At 39.6% G+C, this 22391-nt stretch overlaps 1 protein-coding gene across 4 annotated transcripts; it reads left to right on the forward strand.

The window, feature by feature from the left end:
* The first annotated feature begins 58 nt into the window (after positions 1–58).
* On the forward strand, positions 59–16468 carry LOC102690747 (interferon regulatory factor 4). 4 transcript variants are annotated; one of them, XM_015354683.2, is made up of 9 exons: positions 59–205; positions 5937–6136; positions 7213–7399; positions 8204–8298; positions 9541–9676; positions 10431–10538; positions 11981–12349; positions 13773–13885; positions 14611–16468. In XM_015354683.2, the coding sequence occupies exons 2-9, from the start codon at positions 5939–5941 to the stop codon at positions 14752–14754; spliced, it is 1350 nt and encodes a 449-aa protein (XP_015210169.1). In that variant the 5' UTR covers positions 59–205; positions 5937–5938; the 3' UTR covers positions 14755–16468. The 4 variants fall into 4 exon arrangements, with proteins under 4 accessions (XP_015210169.1, XP_015210166.2, XP_015210168.1 ...); XM_015354680.2 differs by lacking the exon at positions 59–205 and adding an exon at positions 3691–3861; XM_015354682.2 differs by lacking the exon at positions 59–205 and adding an exon at positions 5482–5527.
* The last annotated feature ends 5923 nt before the right edge of the window (positions 16469–22391 follow it).

Here is a 22391-nt window from a genome sequence, read left to right on the forward strand (position 1 = left end):
GTAAAAGAATATAGCCATTTTAAAAAAGTCAGCTGCCAAGAGACTTCCCAGCTGCCTATTTGTATAAATTGTGCAGTAACTGTCATACAGAGGTATACTTAATAATCAAGTACTGTAGTTCCTCTTCACTCGGTGGTGTACCGAATTCTGAACCAGATCTGATACTTTATTTGGTGTAAAAGGATAACAATCAGTTAACACAAAGGTAAGCCCATCTCAACACCATGCATTATATTTAACATGTTTAACAATGTTTACGCAAAGCGTAATGTTTGGGTTAATAATTAGATAAATGCTTTGAAACAGATACTGGGCCTGTAAACAATCCAACGGAAGAATATGGCTTCTTTTGTTGTGCTGTTGATCACGGCCTAGATCAAATCTTTCCTGATCTAAGCACATACAGTAGTAGATATACTATAATTCGTTTTTTTTTTGTTCTTCTTAACAGTTTCTGATTTAAGTGTCAATCTTACTGTTGTCTTTTGGCCAAATGCCCACTCCTACTGCGATATGTAGGAACAAATCTCATGTTACAGCACTATGATATCAATAGATGGTAAAGCGTAGCAGATGTAATCAGCTGTAATGAACACGTAAGTCTCAATCAGACATTTGGTCAAAAGCTGAGAAGGAAAAATAGATCCGACAGATGTTCATCGCATTTATGGAAAGTGTGAATCAGCTGTGTCTTAGCAAAAGTATGATGCAAGAAAGTATCTGTTTAATTTTTGGCTTCGGCACTGAGCCAATACAAATAAATGCAATATCGGAAAAATGCAGAACCACATTTTCTATTTTGTTGAAAGAGACGTGTGTGAGATTTGTAATTTGAAAACAAATTACATTCATAGATTTTCTTCTTTTCTCATTAAGATTTGTTTTTTTGTTGGATCTTATCACACAGTAAATTTCCATTTTCAAGAATAATTAACATTTTGATGGCACTGTAGTGCATAACATCCATAAGTACTTTTCCAACGACTCACACCTTGTTGAACTTTAATTTTATGGTAAAATTCTTTTAAAATAAGTTGTTTTTCTTTCAAAACTTTATCTATATACTGTAAGCATACAGGAAACATACTGTAACTCTTGCATATTTTAGGGTTAGCTACCAGAATAAGTTTCAAGATTTTTCCATGTGAAGTTTTGTGAAGACATCTGTCTTCTGTCACTGAGGTCTAATGCTGAAGGTTGGGAGTTAAACACATTACAGTACAGATATTTTTACAGATTTCATTTCTCCGAAAGCGATAATAAATAAGCAGCAGAATGTTCACAGATCTGAATCTGAATACTGATTTCTTTATTGTAGGCATCTTTATATCATTTTAATTGGGGTTTGCGAAAACAACAACTTTACAAAAAACAAAACTGTTAACTGTGATACATCTAAGATTTGTATTGCTACTGATATTTCGTAAGTTATCCAGTAGAAATTTGTGTTTCATTTGATTTTTAAGACAAGTGTTTAAAAGAGTTTAAGTGATAATTACATTTTAAAACACATTTTAAAAGTGAGCATTCTGGATGTTTACTTGTGATAATATATTTTGCAAAAAATATTCATATGGCTTTGAATCGTTTGATATGAACTGGGAAAATTATCAAAATGTGTTTTATATGTTATCTACAGTATATAGTATGACTGGGTTACTATACCTCAATACTTACCCTTTAGTTCCTCTTCACTGAGTCCAGAATATATTGTACAATATTAATGGGAAACCTAGACATTTTGAAGTGATTTTAACACATGTTTGAAAATACTCTGAATATTAGAATTTAAAAAACCATATTTGAAAGCAGTGATAGAGCCTAATGACATAGTTATTATGACAAGATATAAAGGTCATAACATATCTTTGGTATTTTCCATTAACTTGTTTCCTCTCAATTAAGTAATTTGTTATTGATCGCAGAGAATTAAAAAAGCCATCTTTCCATATTTTTTCCCCAGTAAGCAAAGCAAAATGTTAAAAAATAGGCTCCACTGGAATATACAGTATTTAAAGACCCCTGCCTTATACCTGTGGAAACTGTTCCATTACTTCTCAAAAGCTAATTCTCTTTACTTCCAATAGAAACAAAAGATAAACAGTAATAATAAAATACATTATTAATCATTATAATCATCCTTAAAGACATAGAATGTGAAGATACATGATTATAAAATTTATCACAGGATAAACTGCTTTTGAATATGTCTAGAATTCTGGCGAAGGATTGGGAAAAATGTTTTATTATGTGCAATTTAAAATTCAGAACCCTAAAAATCCATAAACATTTCATTATGGTATTTGATTTTCTAGCAGCACCCTTATTTCGATCCATGTCACTCCCGCGATTGTGTAACGATGTAAGTCGAATTATTGGTCTTATTCAGGAGCGACAAGGTTCAATGTTCAGTAAGAAAGGACAGACTAAACTGTAGAAAACTGAAGGCACTTTTCAAGGTGTTTCTGCAGAAAGGTTGATTATTTTCTGTTAGTACTGTACTGTTCACCACAGCTGTCGTCTGAGGCGTGTAACACACATATTGTACACAAATTGCCGACACACTCACAACACTGCATGCGATTCTGTACACTCCATTACGTGAGCGGATGGCGCATCAACACCATACTACTGTATATGATTCGTTGCTTAAAGAACCCAGCTGTCACATACAAAAAACACAAAAAACAGTATAAATTGTCACCTGCACAAATAGCATAAAAATGTGTTTATTTTAGTCATTTGTCGGTTTAGTTTGTGTACCGAAAGTCAGATTATTACTGCTGTAATACCCTGATGTTTATTAATAGGAATTCTATATGCTGTAATTGAATTTCCGTCTATATTTGGTGCCGTTATCAGGACATGATTAATTTTACCAGCTTTTTAAATGAGTTATTGAAATTTAAAAAAGCTGAACTGGAAACATGAGAAGCAAAGGCTTCTGTTCTTTCAGCTGAACGATGGAAAACACTGACTTCGTGCAAAGGGAACTACAGGAGCATACAACACCATCGTAAAATAAGAGTTTAGCACAGGGAACTGCGCCACGTGTGCCAGGTTCAAGTGTCCAATAAGAGTCGATCAGCAATGCTAGACTCCGAGGCCATTCCAGACCGCAAACTCCTGTGTGTAATGTGCATCTCTAGGCACTGCATAAACACCGTATTATGAGACTCCATAAGAAAAAACAAAAGTGCGAACCACATAATTCTTGCGTACCAGCATTTACTGTAGGTGAAAATCTTTAATTTTTTTAATTCACCCTTCCAATAGAATTTAAACAATTAGAACAATAAGAAATATTTCTTTAAAATGAGTCTTTTTAAATAATTGCAGGCGCAGGACAGTCACTACACACGAGAAAACACCACGTATTGTAAGTGCAAAGTTTAAAGGAAAAAAGAGACGAACAATGAACAACAGTTACAGAAGACAAAAACACGACAACACACATAGTAAACTTGATTTTGACTTGGTAAGGGGCCAAAGGCAATTTGCAGACGATTGCAAAAATCGTCTAATGCACAAAGGACAGCAACGTTGAGATCTGCCGGTCTTCGAAGTGAAAATCTGATTTTTCAAGTTTCGTGAGCCGCACTTTGCATTGGCGAAGGCGGTCCAGCTGGACATAATTAGACGTCTGGCAAGGAAGGTTTTCACAAGCCGGTGACTCCGACTTCAGCCTGGTCTGAGAGCAGCGGCGCGGCTCCGGGCGCCCGGTCAGGACATGTGCGAGGGTGAAGCACAGGCTGCAGTCAAGAGCCAGTCTGCCGGCTCATGTCAAGACAAACCGTCCCGTTCAAACAGCCTAGTTTTCGATTTCTTCAGTCAACACGCTTATTGAAAAACGGAGCAACGGTAACTCGCTGTGATTTCAACACATTAGTAATGAAAGCTCTTATAGACTTACACTGGCTTGTGTTTACCCAGATGTTTAGCAAAAAGCAGCGTGGTAATTTGTTACAGTGCGTCGTGATTATTTACCTTTGCAAACAAAGCCGCGTTTAAGAGGAGTTTTTATTTAAGAATCAAAACGATTATCCTTTATTGCAACCTTATTTTATATAAAGCTTAAACTATTCTTGGAAGAATTTAGGGTCATTGCATTGTTGCGGTTCGTAATGGGAAACTGGAATATTTCGTTGAAATAGCAAGGTATGCTAAAATACCGTACTATTCAGACTGACTGCCGGTAATGACCATCACGAAACGTATTCAAACGTCCTCTGTATTTGCTACCACAGGTTTCCTAATTTCTTTAAACGAGAGCAGCGCGTTTTATGAAGCAATATGGTCATATTAAATTAACAGGCACAGCGCCACAGATCAGAACTACAGAAATAACGGGGTGTTGTCAGATTTATACACTCCGCTGTACCGTATGTAGGTGAGAACAGAAAAAGGGTCTTTATCACAAAGTTCCACCGGGAGGCGCAAGTACAGTAGTGCTGATCATTAGTCATGTTCTCCTCCAACAATAAACACAATTCACGACATTTTCACAAGGCTGAAGAGTTTTGTACATTATACAGCAACATTCATCCAATGCACTTTCCAGTTCCTCGTTTTATGCGGATTGTAAAAGAAGATTTTAAATAATTTTTGTGAGCGTTGTAGGGCAAAACATTTGGGGCCGATATTAGGCATTATAAATGAAAACGCATTAGCTCTAAGGAGTTTAGTGGTCTAAATGCTAAATAACAACTAAATAGCATTATTGCAGAATAGTTCAGCCAAGAAAATATTCACTTTTCTCGGCGTTAGCAGGTGCATTAGAATTGATTCAGACTCATACCAGTAGAGGGAGACCTCCTATAGTCCAGCAGGTGACATGAATGAAGCTTCACTCATCCTCCGCAGAAAACCTGTCTCGGCGCTACAACTAAAAGTCTGTTATCGCGTTTCAGGTGGCATAACTTTTGATTGTTATCCCCGTCGAGGAGCCTATCGGTGGAGAGTCTATGACCTATTAACAATACTCGGGTTCCGATTGATGGGCGACAGAGAGAAATGTCTTGTAAAGTATGTGAACTAGAATAGGTCTTTCATATGCCCCTATTAAATAAAAACAATAAATTAAAGATTGTATTATTATTATTATTATTATTATTATTATTATTATTATTATTATGTAGTATCACGTTGAGAAAGTGAGAAAGTAGTTGGTATGAGTAACAATATCAAGACATCAAACATTATCGTAAGTGTGCTCAGTTTTTTTTTTTTAGAAGGGCATCTTCAAGGTCTGTTGACCTGTAAAGAGCGTTTGTGCTCTTTAAGCATCTTCGGCCCTTCTGCTCACGATCTGCAGGGATTTCCCAGGCGTTTACGGTACTAGATAAGATTCAGAGAACCCGCTCTGCGCGGCTCTTCTCCAGGGAACAGCCCGTCTTTCTTGAGCTTGGCTGGAGCTCCGCCCCGCTGGCGACGCCCCTCAACTATAAACTATTTAAGAAACAAAAGTTCCTTATTCTGGGTTTTGGTCCCTCTGACACTGTGACAGCTCTTGCTAGGAGTATCAAAGGTAAGTGGCCAGTTTAGGTTTGGAAAGGCTTCACCTCATTAACCCTTTGATGCTTGAATTCAATTCAGTGTATTAGTAGTGGCATTCATATTGCTATTATTATTATTTTTTAATTCTAATTATTTAATTTTGTACATTGCTTCGCGATGATTGTAACGAGTGATTACGACGGTAATTGCTAATTGTGAGTGCACTGAAATATTTCGTTTTTGTGTCTCATCAGCTCCGCCTTCATTCCTACTGCATGCCTGTCGTTCGCTTTGTGTTTTTTTGTTTTATTCAGTGGCTTTAGCTCTCCCTCATTTTAACTTTTTAACTGTTCGCGGACTCCTGCCTCCTTTGCACACCTACCGCGAAACGTGTCCCCCACGACTCCGTAATGCCCATTCTGTTGCATGCGTTTTGACAGACATGAACATAGACAGTGACTGCGGCATGTCAGTCAGCTGTGGAAATGGGAAACTTAGGCAGTGGCTGATCGATCAGATTGACAGCGGGAAGTACCCCGGATTGGTTTGGGAGAATGACGAGAAAACCATTTTCAGGATCCCCTGGAAGCACGCGGGCAAGCAAGACTACAACCGAGACGAGGATGCGGCGCTCTTCAAGGTACAGACCGTGCAAGCGAAGCACGCTACGATCACCGCCTTAAACCACGCGATCGATCCGAGTTAACACGGCTTACTCGGAGCCCAAAGCACGCGTTAGGCACGACATATCTTTGAAAGGAGACTGATTTAGAGTCCGGGGAGGTATGCGATAACGATTTAATAACGACTTCTTCTAGATAGAAATGCATGTGCTGAGTTAATAGGGAAGTGATGACTACTGATTTACCTACATAGTGATTTATCCCTTCATCTGTGGAGTTGTTCACTACTGCATTGTATGTATTTACGTCATATGAATACAGTATATGCTATCAGCTTCAATTAGAAGACATTGCGATTTCATTATTACCGACCTATGACTAATAATAGGTTTGAGTAATCATAATGATATCGATATCTTATAGCATATGAATAATTAACATATCGGCCTAACGAGATATGTTCATTATTCATATGCTGTAAGGTTTTATACTGTGTACTGACTATAAACGTGTTATACAGACCCTCTCTTAAAAGAAAAAAAAACATTAATTTCCATTTTAAAGTTTTTTTACCTTTTTAAATGTTGAAAATCCTCCAAATGTTGGTGCAAACCACCAGCCCAGTAATGACCATTCTAAAGGGCAATGACAATTTTATTGTAATTTAAAAAAGTTTCGAAAACCAGGGTACAGCACACTTTTTATTTTCATTTGGGCTTGTCTGTTTTGTTGATGTCTCTTTCTTGTCACTGTGTTGAAGGCTTTTTTTGCTGTTGAGCATTATGGCTGGCCATGTTTTTGCTTTCTCACAAATGGCTATTCTTAATGCAACAACACAAAAGACAGCAATGCCTGTTAGAATAATAATATACAGTAAGTGTCTCAAACTGTCACATACACCAGCACATTAGGAAGAAACTGTGCATCCAGGATGCCTTTTTAAAAACCAGTAAACTTACTTGACGATCCGTAAGGTCTGTTGACTTCAAAGTCACACTTCCAGCTGGAGTATCACAATTTAGCCAAATACGCAGAATGTATTGTGAACAAATCCCTGAAAAAAAGTGTGTTTGTGTGTTCTTCGCTGTGCTAGGCTTGGGCACTTTTCAAGGGGAAGTTCAGAGAGGGAATCGATAAGCCTGACCCCCCAACGTGGAAAACTCGACTGCGATGTGCCTTGAACAAAAGCAACGACTTTGAGGAACTGGTGGAGAGAAGTCAGTTGGACATTTCCGACCCTTATAAGGTCTACAGAATAATCCCAGAAGGAACAAAGAAAGGCATGCCATTTTGATTTTCTTCTTTAATTTACTTTGTTTTCTTTCAGAGTTTTTAATGATCTTTTCAACACAAAATAACCAAACGCCTGGAGAAAAAATCTGTTTTTTGTTGTTCTGTTGTTGTCACTCTGTCACTGAGCAATGTGGTGTTGTGGCCTGCTTAGTTCATGAATACACTGGCACTCAGAGTTTTTTTTTTCCTCAACACGCGCTCAGTCTTCAGATCATGGTTTTGAGTTGCTCTTTTTTAAACGAGAATGTTTTAAGTCAGTTTCCTTCTGAGTGAGGGCACATGTTCATTAATCCCTTCCAGCGCAAACGCTGAACTAGTTTCTATACCAAAAACACCTCACCTTGTACAGATCTGAGGATCTTGCAGTGCACTTAAAGGTGCTGTGTACTTTAACTTCAGTGCAATCTGCAATTTAATGTCAAAGAAGCAAATGCAAACTCTCTTTCCTCTTTTAGTGTTTAAAGAGTAAATATAAGCGAAGATTCTAATGATTTGCAAAAGAGGCTACATCTTAGCAAAGAACAATGCTATGATGCATTGCTCTGCTGCCATTTCCTTTGCTTCAGGCATTGCTGTGAAATGTCAAAAAAGTGTTTGATATTCTAATTAGTTCTTGCCCCCCTCCCAAAAAAACATTTTCCTTAATATGAAATATTAATATTTTATTTTAGGATCGCATTAATGAATAATGAATTGCATGCAGGTGGAGAACACCTTTAAAAAGAAGGCTTAAGTTAAATATCTGGAGTTTGTTTTTAAATAACAAGGGCTTGTTTTCATTGTTTTTTAAGCAGGAGCAAAGCAGATCAACATGGAGGAAGCAAACACACACATGAACTCTCTGGGCTACCCCATGCATCCTCCATACCCTCCTCTGCAAACCCAGGTAGCCTCCCTCTCACCAAGAGGAAGAGGATTTTTCTTTATTCAAGTAGCTGTAATAACGTGATGCAGCAGTGTGATGGAGTGTTTGTTTGGTCATAGTAAAGGTAGCTCCACTAGCCTGAGTTTTCTCAGGTATGGACATTTCTTCAGTGCATTTACAGGCTGCAAATCTGCAATCCCCCTACCCCCTTAACCTCATCGTTTGGTAATGAAGTTCAAATGAGATTTGTTGCAATGTTCCGATGCATTTCAGTGGCTGTGCAACATGAATAGTTTCCCACAGCACAAATCCCGGTTTCCCTGTCCGGAATTCCTAAGGGACTTTGTTGGAATTTTAGCACAATCAAAGTGTCTAGCAGTCAAAACGATATCATTTTCAAATTTTACAAATAAGTATATATGGTGAAAATAAAGATCAGCTTTGTTTGCCAATTTACACTGCAATTTAACAGCGCAGGCACAGAGCTCCTTATTACCTCCATAATCATCTTTCAGTTTTCTGGTACATCTCAATACATCAGTGAAACCCCTGTAATACCTGGGATTCTTTTTAGCTGCATCTCATGTTTTGTTCATACAAAAGTAGGATATAGACCCAAGCCCTCAGCGGAATCAGAATCTTTTGTATGTACTGCACAGAACAGCATTTAGAGAACGGCATAAGAAATGAATAAGAAGAAGTACAGGTATTTATGAGTTCTGCAGGGAGGGGGAACAACACCAGCTGCAGATACAGTATTTCTTGTTGGAACGGACACACGGTCACCCTCAGGGACTTGTTCGGCCAGATTCTGCCTTTATTTTGCTCTGCACTTCCACGGTGGAAATCGCAGATGTTAAGTTCCAGCTGGACACGGTGCCAGTTCTTACTGCACAACTGTCCAGGCCTTTGCCCCAACCTGGGAAACTCCCGGCTTACACTACCCCATCTGACATATGCGTATGTTTCTTGGCCTTCTCTGGCTATTCCTTTGTGCTGTCAGGATGGCAAAGGCCACATCTGATCTTGCAGTTCCCAGCCCTGTAGCACACACTGTGCATCCCTCATGAATACGTCCATGCACATTAAAAATCACACAGTTAGCTTGTTTTTTTTTAATACAGTGATCAGTGCCTTTCAGATAGTCTGATGTGTACAAGAGGACGACTCTAGAACAGGTCCTGTCTAAGATGCTGCTACAGCCCATGCTGCAGTCTTTTTCTGTTCTCGTCTTAAAGGGAAGCATGGTTTTGTGTTCCTCAGGTGCCCAACTACATGGTCCCACATGATCGCAACTGGAGGGACTATGTTCAAGAGCAGCCCCACCCTGACATACCCTATGGCCAGTGCCCGTATCCTACACGAAACCTCTCTTGGCAAGGAGCTGCTTGTGAAAATGGTAAGAGCTCAATATTTCCCTTACAGTGCGTGTTTGATGAAAACTTGGGGAGAGGGCGTGAAACCACAACATACAGTAAGTAGATTTCACTATAGTGATGAATAGCAGCCCTGCTGCCTCTCTAAACCACTCATAGAAAGGGGGCCAAAGATAAAAATGAGAAAAGTGAGGCACGAACTTTTGCTTTTATTTGTGATAAAGTTTTAATTGCAACTACTTCTCCAAACTTTGAGGTTGTTATTTAATGAGTAACTGTTCCCTCTATACAATAAAGAACTGTTATTCAGCATTACCATTCTGTCTTTGTGAAGGTGTGCTTTGCCACTAATTAGCCCCAGAGAATTAAGGAACTAATGCTGATAACGTGCAGAGGTAAAGGTATAAATGACTCATGTGTTCCAGGACTGGAATGGCAAGACCTAAAACGCCTCTTTTAAACAAAGAAAGATCCATGGTTATTAAAGGGGGTTTTTGGATTATTTGCTTGCCTGTAGCAAGAAACCGTTTTTGCAGAAACCATGTTAAAAATGTGTACATCTGTGGCTTCCTTTTCTTTGTTTTGACCTTGCTAGACGTCTCATCTAATGGAAGTGATTGTGCCTGATCTTATTAAATATTCGGGTTATCATTTAGAATAATTGAATTCTGGTAAAAAAAAAGTTTTACTTCTGGTATCTGCTGGAAAATAATAGAAGGTATTAGTGGATGTACGTTTTAAGGATACTAAATGTAAAATTTCTCATATTTACCCAAGGGTACCAGATAACAGGATCATTTTATGCTTGTTCACCCACTGACTCTCAACCACCCGGGTTTTCACTTGATCCAAGCATGAGGTCTGCAGAGGCAGTAGCTCTCACAGGTAAAGAACTCTCCCCTCCATTCACAAAGTACTGTACATTTCCACAGGGCGTAAGTGTATCTCTCCTGGACACCACACTCATCTGTGGAAAACTCACTGTGATTTTGTGGTGTCGTAAATTCAGATTTCGCAATAAATGGGGCCTGGCAACTTTTGTCTCTCAACTAACACATGCAGGAGGAAAAACTACACCTCACAAATCCGGGACCGGTTACAATCAATTCTGCAACAATTAAATGGGTGGAAATATCTTGAGAGTGAAACCGCCCTGAACTGTCTGTGATGTGTGGTGTGGGATTTTTTTTAGATGTACCACAGTGAGAAGCTTCTGTCATTTCATTCAGTGTTGTAGAAAATGTGCATCTTACATCATGAGAACAGAGACTGCGAATGGTCCCACACTACTGAATAGAACACTTCTGAATAGAAGAGCTGTCTCTCTTATAGGACAGCTTTATTTTTCAAAATTATATGTAGTATATATTAAAAAAGAAAAATTGCTTGGGTGGGTTCCCAAGTATATGTTGGGATTATTGATAGCCCATTTATCATTGATGACGGACATACCTGTACATATTTATGAAAAAGACTGCACTCCAGCTGACACCCAGTGTGTAGACTGGGGATCATCTTCAACAAGATTTTCTAAATATCGTCCCAAAAAACACCTAAAATATCTACAGAGCGTCAGAAAATTCCTCATTACCGATAGGAAATTGATGTGTCTTCTTCGAAGTGCTGTACATATTAACATAACTTCTGTGGTATTTGAGAATACAGCACAGTCTGTTGCTAATGCATTACACCTAAGATACGTATGCTAATTTGCCAAGGTTACAACTTCCTTTAATATTTCACTAAGATATACTGTAGTGCAGTACAATAGACCGTACTGTTAAATGGTGTCAAAGGCATAGTACATTATTGTATCACACAGTGTACAACAGTAGTGTTGTATGATGACTTCCTCATTTAACATTACTATTTATTTATTTTTCATCAGAAGCTCTAAGCCTGCACACAATGATAACAGTTTAAAAGTTTGCTGGCAATTCATGCTTAGCAGATTTGCCCCACTGTGACATTGTGGATGGTTTAATGCAGCTGTTTCTTTATTGACTTTTTCTTCGCAGGGCTTTTAATGACACATCAGTGCTGCTGTACGTCATTGCTAAAATCAAACAGAAGGCTAGCTGGGGTTACACTGCTTTCACTGTATGACACCTTCAAGCATAGGGTCGAAACAGATGCATTTGAGATATATTTAAATGAACTCTTCTTCTTCTCTCTTATTGCCTGTCACAATGTTTTTCGAAAGAGCTTAATATGTAGAGAAGAAGAAGTTTCCAGAAACACTACACTGCACGGAGGTCTTATTGATTGCTGACAGATCGTAGCAATAAAATAGTAAAGGTGACCCGTCTTGTGATTCTTCCTCTTAGATTGCCGGCTACACATTTGCTTGTACTACCGAGAGTCCCTTGTCAAGGAAGTGACAACGACGAGTCCCGAGGGCTGCAGGATATCCTCCTCCTCGAGCATCGACGACAAGCTGTACGGCCACAGCAACATAGATCAGGTCATCTTCCCGTACCCCTTCCCCCAGTCCCAGAGGAAAGGCGTGGAGAAGGTGCCCAACGCCCTGGAGAGGGGCGTGCTGCTGTGGATGGCACCTGATGGGCTCTACGCTAAGAGACTGTGCCAGAGCAGGATCTTCTGGGAAGGCCCGCTGGCCCCCTACAGCGATAAGCCCAACAAACTTGAGAAGGACCACACCTGCAAGCTCTTCGATACACAGCAGTTCCTCGCGGGTACGTGTCCGTCTCTCCTCGCTGCCCCCCGATCGGCGCATCAGCACTGTTTCGAGCCTTCAAACTCCGGACCTAGGAGTTTACATCCTAAAAATAGCCAAATCCTTTCAGCTGTCAAATTTCACACATTACAGTTACTCACTAGACCAGGGTTAGGACTGAGTCCCGTCAATAAGATATATTTTCCTTATTTTTCAAAAAAGGACCTTCTGAAGCTAAGAGCCTATTGCCTTACAGTGGGGATTTTGTGTTGGGTATGAAAGGGATTGTGGGAGCCACTGCACACACATGCCCAGATGGAGAACAAAGAAGGTTTTCAAAGATAAGGAAGCTCAAACATTTGGCCCATCTAGGTCATCGCAGCTAAGCGATGAACCAGGAGCACAAGTGGTACTTACTCGGAACATCCTTTGTAACATTTAGGAGATATTAAATTAAATTAGGGCAATTTTAAACATTGCAAGTGTTTTCCTCATGACTGTCAATTTGATTGACATACCTCCCAAAACTAGTGTCTGGTTTTAAGAGATTCTTTCTCTCAGTAACTGCACAGTTAAACATGTGCTTTACATGTTAAAGGCAAGTCTGGCTTACAGCAGTGAGACAAAATAAAGAACCCACCTCTGTAGATAATCAGGGGTCCCTGCCCTTGCAAAAAGGCCGGAAAGGCATCTACAAGCTTAGGAACATGATGACATTTGACTTTTATTTACAGGGAATTGTTTAAAAGTCCTGCCTTTTCAACCTGAAGATAAATGCATTTCATCTTGGAAACGTCTAGGACAATGGAGTTTTAGTGTCAGTGCGCACCTGAATAAGTCAAACACTTCTTTTTACCACTGGCCTTTCCACTTCAACAGCCTGCTCTCATCCCCCTCTCTAGCCTCTAGCAGATAATCACTTCAAGTTCTTCTCTTGGTGCTTACAGACTAGGCTCAATGCTGTTTTCCACTGGGCCTTTCCAGCCATTTTGTTCGAGACTGTGTCTTGCGTGCTTTCATGGGCTCTGTACACTTCTGCGCTGAAGAGATAGTGTTACTATCATACTACTGGATGCTAGCGTGAACAGAAGATTTTAAATTCAACAGTTCCTCATTTTGCACAAAACCTGTTCTGTGAAAAGGACACAAAAGGAATCAGCTGTGTAAACCATTCAGTGTGGTCAGTTATTCCCTACTTTATCAACAACAAAGATTTAATCAGTTTCATCACTATAAATTTTCAAAAGATGTTGACTCAGGTGTACTTGAAGCTCTGAAGTATCTTGTATATCTGCTTGTCCTAAGCCCTGTTTCAAATCGTACTTAGCTCTTTCCTTTACTTGAAGGGGATGTCACGTTGTGAGAACCGTAGGCAGGTCAATGTGTTTAATGGGGGTGCTTTGAATGTAAGGATTATTAAAACGCTCTTTTTCTTTCCCTAGAGCTCCAAGGCTATGCTCACCATGGACGCTCGGTGCCCAGGTTCCAGATTGTGTTGTGTTTTGGGGATGAATACCCTGATCCCCAAAGGCAGAGGAAGATGATCACAGCTCATGTATGTTTCTAAGGCTTCCTTGAGCTTTTCATTCAAATTAGTTTTGTCTTGCCTCCTGTTGTTATAAGCTGACCGTGGTAAATGTGCAATGCAGCTGTGTCCTTGACCCTGTCCATTCCCCATGATACTGTGCTTGCCCACTAGTTTAGCATGGTTGCCAGCAGTGTGTATCATGATTTACAGATCAGTTCAGTTTTACCAGAGCTTGCCTTGTAGGTTTACAACCGTTTTCCAGTGACCTTTGCTAAGAGTCTTTTTAGCTCTAAATCTCAATTAAGTATTTTCTACAGAGAAGTGATGGAGTATGACTAAAATAGAATCAGGTGTAATTTGTTAAGACTGTACCCTGCCTAGGAGAATTCCCTCTCAAATATTCCTACAGTTCCTGTGGTGTTTCAATGTTATCTGCTTGGATTGATGCTGACAAACATGGCTATCTCTTTCTATGTATGTGCATTATAGGATTACATTTGAACTGTACATGCTCTGTACAGCAAACGTTTTTTGTGTGTTTTGGTTTTTTCCCCACTTGACAGTTGGCCTATACCGAGTAGTCATTTTTGCGTTGTTCTTATTTTTATTCAGGATTACTCATCTTGCATGTCAAAACAGTATTTCGCATTAGGTTTCAAGTCTCCCCGCTAAATGACTCGCGTTCCTTCTTCGTGCAGGTAAAACATCCAACTTAAAATTAAAACGGGACTTCTCTGCTTCGCTTTTTGCAGGTGGAACCCATGTTCGCCCGACAGCTCTTCTATTTCGCTCAGCCAAACACCAGCCACTACCTCCGAGGATACGAGATCCCAGATCACGTCTCTTCCCCTGAGGCGTGCCAGAGGGTCATTCCACACAGCTCCCCACAGGAGTGAGCCCCGCGCCCTCCTGGACCGCTTTTCCTCCGGAGACGAACGCTGTTCCTAACGCGGCGAACTTTGAATCCGAGCGACCAGCGAATCCCGGGAAGGGATTTCGCTTGTGCCGGCGTTGCAAGGCGGGGGGGAGGGGCGGGGTGGGGTGGGAATGAAAACTGCACAGTTCTGGAGCTGACACAAAACTGACAAAACAGCAGAGCCTTGAGCATGAAAACTTGTTCCTGTCCCATGAATGCATTAGAGGAGACCTATCCCTGGACACATGGGCGAGAGGAGAGACTGTAGGACTTGCCGGCCATCCCTCTGTTTCAAGCTAGAAAGACTTTTTCTTCAACTAATCGAGGGAAGTCAGTTATGGGACACAATATCCTCATGCGTTCTTTGAATATTTTCCTATGTGTTTTTTGAATAATGTGTTGTGTATTGCTGTATGTTCTTCGGTTGTTTCGATGTATCCTCAGGGCCTGGTAATATTGGTATTCTTTAAGCTCGAGAAGCACATGATAATTTGCAGGGACTTGTGATTATTTGTAAAAAAATGTCAGAACCCATTAGGATGTCTCTGGCCATCGTTTGGCCCGTAGTGTTCAATGGTCTTTTTCAATCAGTGATGAAGACAGGACGGTCTTTTGACAATCTGGATTTTATATATATAGGATATATTGTATATAGAATATTTTGTTTATGGACCGTTTATGTGTTAGTCTATCAGTTTATATGCCACGATGTCCTAACCCATGTGTTTTGTATTACGCTAAATGGAAGTTTAAAGTCATACAACAGCCGCAACTGAGCAGTTACAGAATGTGTTAAAAAACATTGTTATGAACACTTACTTTGATCATCATGCTATAGTCCAGTAAGAGGGATAGCGTGCTTGATATGTACAAATCAATTTAATTGCTAAATAGGCCAAGTTTTTTAAACTTGTAATAGATGTGACAGTGGACTGTTGGGAATCCCTTTAAAACAGCGTGTGCCTTCCTGTGAGTCTTCCTGTGACAGTGCATGTGCCAGGTTTAGCTAGATTAGACTGATTCTGATGTGGCTGTAATAAGTACAGTAAATCACCCATGACTACTGTAGCATATAGAATATATAGAAACCTTGGATCATATAACATATGAGGGCTGTGACATTTTCTCTGAGGTTTGTTTGCAAAATCTGTTCTCTGTAACTGAAATCTACACTGTACACAGGATTGGTTTTAAGAAGTAAGGTTTATATTTTTCTAAATAAGAAACAAAATTTAAAAAAAAAAGGCAAACGAGACTGGCATAAATGCAGAAAACAGGAGTGTGGGTTTGAAGATTGTAAAAGCTTTTTTTTTTGCAAAATCTACTTTTTATAACTGAAATCTACACTTTACACTGCATCGGTTTTAAGAAGAGGTTTATTTCTTTCTATAAAGGAAAAGTGCAGCAAGAGACCAGCATAAATGCAGAAAACAGGAGTGCTGGTTTGAAGATTGTAAAAGCTTGTTTGCAAAATCTACTTTTTGTAACTGAATTCTACACTTTATACTGGATCAGTTTTGAGAAAGTTTATCTTTTTCTAAGTAAGAAGCAAAAGAAAAAAAAGGGGGAGGGTGGGGGGTGGGGAAAGAGACCAACATACAGTACAGTACATGCAGAAAATAAGAGTGTGGGTTCAAAGATTGTAAAAGCTACTGTAAATATCTTTCTGATAAAAATATTTTTGGGGGAAAAACCTTCAGAATGGCTTCGTATTCTTTTCCCACGTTGCACCTCTCTGGCCAGCTGGGCACCCTTCTTCAAGCACAGGGCCAGCATATTGGTCATGCTCTACACTTTCACCGATCACCACCACCGCCCGGGACAAAACGACAGCGTTCGTGTACTGCAGATAGACCAGTATGAAGAACGGAGGGCTAGTAATATCCTGTCTCTGTCTCTCACGCTGAGGGCTCCCGACAGGGGACTTGCTTTACGGTAAACTGCAGTAACCCCGCTGGGGAGAGGCCGGGTGGGCTACACCCACACAGCTTCCTGGCATGTGCTGCGTCTTGATGGGAAAACGCCTGACTCAAGGTGACGGTCCTCGGTCCCTCAGCCTCAGCGGCCGTGGGGGAGGAGGAGGGGGAAGACCCGGACGTGCACGACACAGGAAGCCCCCCCACCCCCCTTTTTTTCTGTGAATGGCCGCGGACTGGAGTGTTTGTAAACAAATAGCGGTTCTGACAAATTTACGAGCAAGGCGAAGCGCAGGGCTTTTCCCTACCGGCTGCGAAGACCGGGAGTGGTTACAGCGCGCAACGCGCAGCACCTGCCCTCACCCTCCAGAAAAATAAATACAAAACTAGCATACGAGGAGAAAAAGTGTATTGTCGGAGCAGAACAAAAGAGCAGTGTTGTGTCTGTTGGTAATGAGTGCCCTTGGTGCCTTAAGACTAATGCAGGGGGTGTCACCCTTTCAAAGAAAAAAGCCCTTATTTCAGTCAGTGATGTTTTCTATCACGGTCATATTAAACTACATTTCAGGAGTGAAGCATGAACATCACAACATCACTAATGAGCAAGTCTTGGAGCCCTGTCCTTTTTTCCCTCTCCTTACCCGTTAATGAATCAACAATTCATCAAAAGACCACGAAGTTGCGGTGCAAAAGTTGACTGAAACAGGTCACGAATTGTACGCTGACTGGAGCTCCAGTTCAACATAACACCGTGGTAAAATGAATGGTCAGGCAACACATATATCATACATGTTTAACGCCAACATGTCATTTGTTTCAGCAACTGAAATCCACGTTTCAGATAGAAAACCCATAGAGGTTGACAAAAACACTTGTAGTCTACAGATCGTAGACCTAATCAAGATGATTCGGGAACAACACCAATAAACTAAAAATAGCCTGAATGTCTTATAAAAGGCTGCCCTGTTGTCCATTTTAAATGATATATGTATTTCATATCCCCTTTCGTCCTCTGGGCTGTTTTCGTGTGGAGTCTGAAGCAAAGATTATTAAGGACTTTGTCGTTCCAATTCACGATTCTGAAAACGTTTAGAATGCATTTTTCACAAATGCCAAATCAAAATGGTTGAGAAAAAAATGTTACAGAGTAGATCAGTGCAAAAAAAGGGCATATGATTAATGTGCTAAACACGGGCGATTTAGTAGCTTTATACAAACCATAAACAAAGGTCACTTTGAATTACACGTTTGAAAAATATAGAAACACGGAATAGCCGGAACTATTCCACAGAAGGGAATCATAAAGACGTCTAAAAACAAGAGAAAACTAGTCATCAGAAAAGAGAGAGTTTGTGACTGAATAAAATAGAAGGTTAAGGAAAAGTTCTTTGTTGGTACCTTGCAGATAAAAAAAAGTTTTCCTGTTTTGTAGACTCAGATATTATAACCAGTTTCCGTGGACTTAAGTCATTTAAAGAAATATACAGTGTAGACAAATGAGACAGAATACAACACGATGTTGTCCAGGGATTGGAAGAAAGATCTTAATAGGTTAACAAAACCTGGAAAGCAGAATACTGGCTGCTGTATGTTTGTACCAAGTGGATCCTGCTGATGTGAATCACCAGGAGTCAATTCCAATAGAACAATCCAGGCACAAGGAGACAAGGGTAACACTGTCACTAACAGAGAGTATCTCAAGGGAGGAAGACAAGGGTATCACACTGCAAACTTGAGATGGTGAGATCAGATCAGCGTGAAAGCTGGAAGATTTACAAAAAAGATGAGATGAGCATATTGAAGGCAGATCCACTATTCCAGGGAAGTCCTGGAAGGAGTGTATAGTATAAGAATAACTTACATTCTCCCAAAAATGATTAGCTTAAGAGACATGTTTCTAGAGTTGTGGCTATTCAAGTTTCTAGGGATGTGAGATTCTTCCATGCACATGCTGTGGAGCCCATAGAGAAACATTCAGGAGGCATCCTTAAGTGTATTAGGGATTCAGCAGTGTAGCAGTGGAACAGGAGACTGAATTGCATTGCCTGCATGAAACAGCCCTATGGAACACCACGGGTAAGGTCGCTCAGAATAGACTGTTACCCATTGAAAAAGGTTGTTTTCCCGCAGACAAGTAAGAGCCACTATAAACTAGGTGCCAAATCAGACCTGTTGCTCTTCTGTCTTCTGTGTTCCACACTAGGCTCATTTAATGTAACCTTTCAGAGTTCTAGATCGGTGTTTCCCAGCCCTGGTTGTGGGGTACACTAGTGGCTGCCAGTTGTCACTTCAGCTGATCATTGGTGATTTGGCACCAGACTCAAAACCTTCATCTTCAGAAGGGCTTTTGCTTGATCGATCCTGTGTTAGCCCCTGACAACTTCTGCTTTCTAAACGCTTGTTTTAATTGTGCTAATTTTGTTGCCTGTTCTCCTTGTTAACTTTTTTTCTCTTAGTGTGTAGCACTTTCAGAAGTTACTTTGGAAGGTGCTATATAAAATAAAGTGGATTATTATTATTAAACATTCTGTTATGTAATTGTAGAACAAAATTGCTTAGAAACTAGCAGGAAACCTTTGTTAAATGCTGGGTTTCAGCTAGTTGTTTGGCTTGTTTGAACCAGTTAATTCAGGTCAGAGAAGGGTTATCAGAGTGTATGACAGTCAGTGCCATTCTTAGCTATGCCTGATGATCCTTTCTGCAGTTCAGCCAAAGCCTGTTTAAGAAGTAGAGACGAGAACAGAATGCATGAATGAATGAAACAGATTGCTGTATTTTTCTAGGCATTTTAGACATGGTTATGGGTGCAGCACTCTGCAGCGTTTCTGAGCTAATGGGATTGCTGAGCTATTGAGCTTGTTGGGATTGTTTAGCATTCATTGTTGTTGTTCTAAAAATCACAAGTCTCATATCTTGTGATGACAGAGCAGTGCAGCATCATCACTGAAGCAGGGCTTTTGATAGTATAGAATAAAGATCTTGTGACCTCATTTCACTTCCTGAGATTTAATGCTAAGCCATTGATGTGTAATGAAGAACTGCTCTCATTCAGAATATTATTCTCTTCTTTTGCTTCACATTAAAGATCCAGTGTTGAAACATGTTACATTTCTGCTTCATACCTAAAATCAGTACTTAGCCTGTATTGACTTTGTGTCTTTATGGCCACTGAACTGACTGATGACAGCAAAGCTCTACTGCACAGACTTGAGCTGTTAAGTACAAGATTCCAGCAAGTAAAAATAAAACCATATTCAACTTTAAAAACCAGAATGCAGTCCTGAATCTAGAAGACCCAGCAAGACTTAGGATCTTAATTATGGTTATGGCAGCATTTCCCAAATTTTAAACAATAAGAAAGGCATCTTATGTCACAGAGACAAATAATACATTTGCTTTGAATTAATGAACAGTACTGCTTGTAGGGTTGTCAGAGACCAAGCCTCTGGGAAAACACAAAATTTATCAGGCCTTATGATATAGTATGTAAAAACTGAGCAGAATTCATAGGACCACCATCTTTGAAATATAAAACCAAAGGCCAGGTGACCTTATGATTGTTTTTTTAGGTGACATCTACATTAGAAGAACAATCAGAATGTAGTCATCTCTCCTTTGCATGGTGTTAGTGCTTCTTTTAGACTTGGCTAAAATTATCTAAGCACTGGAGTGGAAAGACTAAATGGGACATGAACCGTTGCTTGTGCAAAGTTACAGCATGAACCATATTGCAGCAGCATTCAAAACATGCATAAACATGAGCACTTCTAAAAAACATTCTCAATATTTACAGATCCTATAGATATAGAATGAAAGTTTAAACAAGATAATTACACAGTTTCAAAACTAATTTTCCTCAGTGAACTATTCCAAACCTGTGGTGCTTCTGTATTAAAAATACATTTAAGGTGTTACCAGGATGCTGTACATAAAAGCCTTTCTTTTAATAAAGATAGTATATGAAGACTTGTGATCAGTCAGACTGTACCAAATTTTATTTTATTTTCAAAACATCAATCACTAAATAAACAACACAAACTTGTCGGCTCTGAAAAAAATGAATTTTCAACAGTTTGCATAACAGCTCACTACCTTTGCAGCAGGTAACCCGTTGGTGGCCAAGCTAACTAATCAAGCCCTTATTGAACAGTCTTTAGAATTTTTCTACAATTTCTTCTTGAAATAATTATTCTCAAAAACTCTTTGGGATGTTCTGAGAGAGACGGAAAGGTACAGATACAAGACTTCATGTCTGAGAAAACTGCTTTCAGGCAGATTGATCTAAAAAAGGTAATACCTTGATTCTGGGGTGTGCTTAGCCATTTCATAAAAAGTAAAACAGCATAGTAACACATTTGGGGTAGTATTAAGACTTCTGAACATATGAAACAGGAAGCTAGACACAGATGCACAGGAAGAGTACCCACAAAGAAAAAAGTAATAGTACTGTAGTAGCTTTGACTTTAAAATAAAACTGAAAACATGCCCAGTGCTTTGATTGTATTTTATTAAATGTCTGGAATGATCTTCACTTCTTTCTAAGGAAGTGTGTAGCTACCTACAGTAGCTAGGTAGAGGCTTACAGATTGCTCTAAAAAGCAGATTAAAGTTATTTTACAATGCATACACGTCAAGTAAAAAAAAACAAAACTTTCAAAAAACAAAGAATTCAAGAAGCTCTAAAACACAAACGGTGTCCCATCTTGTCATTAAAAAAGTCATTCAGCGTCTTTCTATTTTAAAATAATGCTGCTGCTGGTGCACATTTGCAAACCATTTCAGTGGCATAACGTAATAGGATACATAACGTAATGGGAGGGAACTGGAATCAGACACAAAGAATATTGTTGTTGGGCTGGTGTACAGTAGTTGTTTGTTGGTCGTGTTATTAAAATGCTGCCTTTGAGGAAAATAAAAAAAAAAGATTTTGATGTGGGGTTGTGCTGCTCGCGTAAGCACAGGAAGTAGGGCTCAGACAGGATGATGATGGTTATAAGAAAAAGAGCTCTGAGTGACATAATGGCGGAGGGGAGGGGGGGGGCTGTCGTAATGATTACAGATGACGGCAGCAGAGGCTATACACACTTTCCACAGGGCAACGGAATGAGATCGACAGTCAACATTTTAACTCTCATGGAATATGGTTTTTCTGAAGCTGTTTTTCTAACTCCTAACTTTCTTTTGAACACATTTCCACTATGGTACGCTGTGACAAAATCCACGACATTTTCACCTTTTTTTAAACTTCCTATCATCACACCGACAAGCCTGCAAGACAACCCTCAATTATTATCTTCCGACTGATCCTATACCTCTTGAGCATCTAATATCAGTTTACAGAATGCACAACAAATACATTAATAACCATGCTCATAAATTAATATTTGTATATATTGTAGTATAAAATATCTATTAATTTTGCATTTGGCCAGCTTATTACCAGTCATAAAGGTAACAATCTACATTATTGGAACTGCTGTGCTTCATGGGATATTTGAAGTATAGGGTGTTCTGTAATTTTACACTGGGCATGAAATTGTTGGTAAAGAAATAGTTCTGCACAAGGTGAGATAGCAAGAGAAAAGATACTTCTTAGGGTAATAACATCCAGACATTCTCATCCAGCTATAATGTGGAATAAGAAATCGGAACAGTGGAGTAATTGCTCAAACATACAAGAGAAGTGTCTTGAATCCAGTAG

The sequence above is a fragment of the Lepisosteus oculatus genome, chromosome 6, assembly GCF_040954835.1.
Source record: "Lepisosteus oculatus isolate fLepOcu1 chromosome 6, fLepOcu1.hap2, whole genome shotgun sequence".
In the NCBI taxonomy this organism is placed as follows: Eukaryota; Metazoa; Chordata; class Actinopteri; order Semionotiformes; family Lepisosteidae; genus Lepisosteus; species Lepisosteus oculatus.

Bases quoted from the DNA above. Each gene is read 5' to 3' on its own strand.
- LOC102690747 (XM_015354683.2), top strand. From the start codon at position 5,939: ATGAACATAGACAGTGACTGCGGCATGTCAGTCAGCTGTGGAAATGGG. The intron at 6,137-7,212 runs GTACAGACCGTG...TCGCTGTGCTAG, and splicing joins AGGATGCGGCGCTCTTCAAG to GCTTGGGCACTTTTCAAGGG. The intron at 9,677-10,430 runs GTAAGAGCTCAA...TATTTACCCAAG, and splicing joins AGGAGCTGCTTGTGAAAATG to GGTACCAGATAACAGGATCA.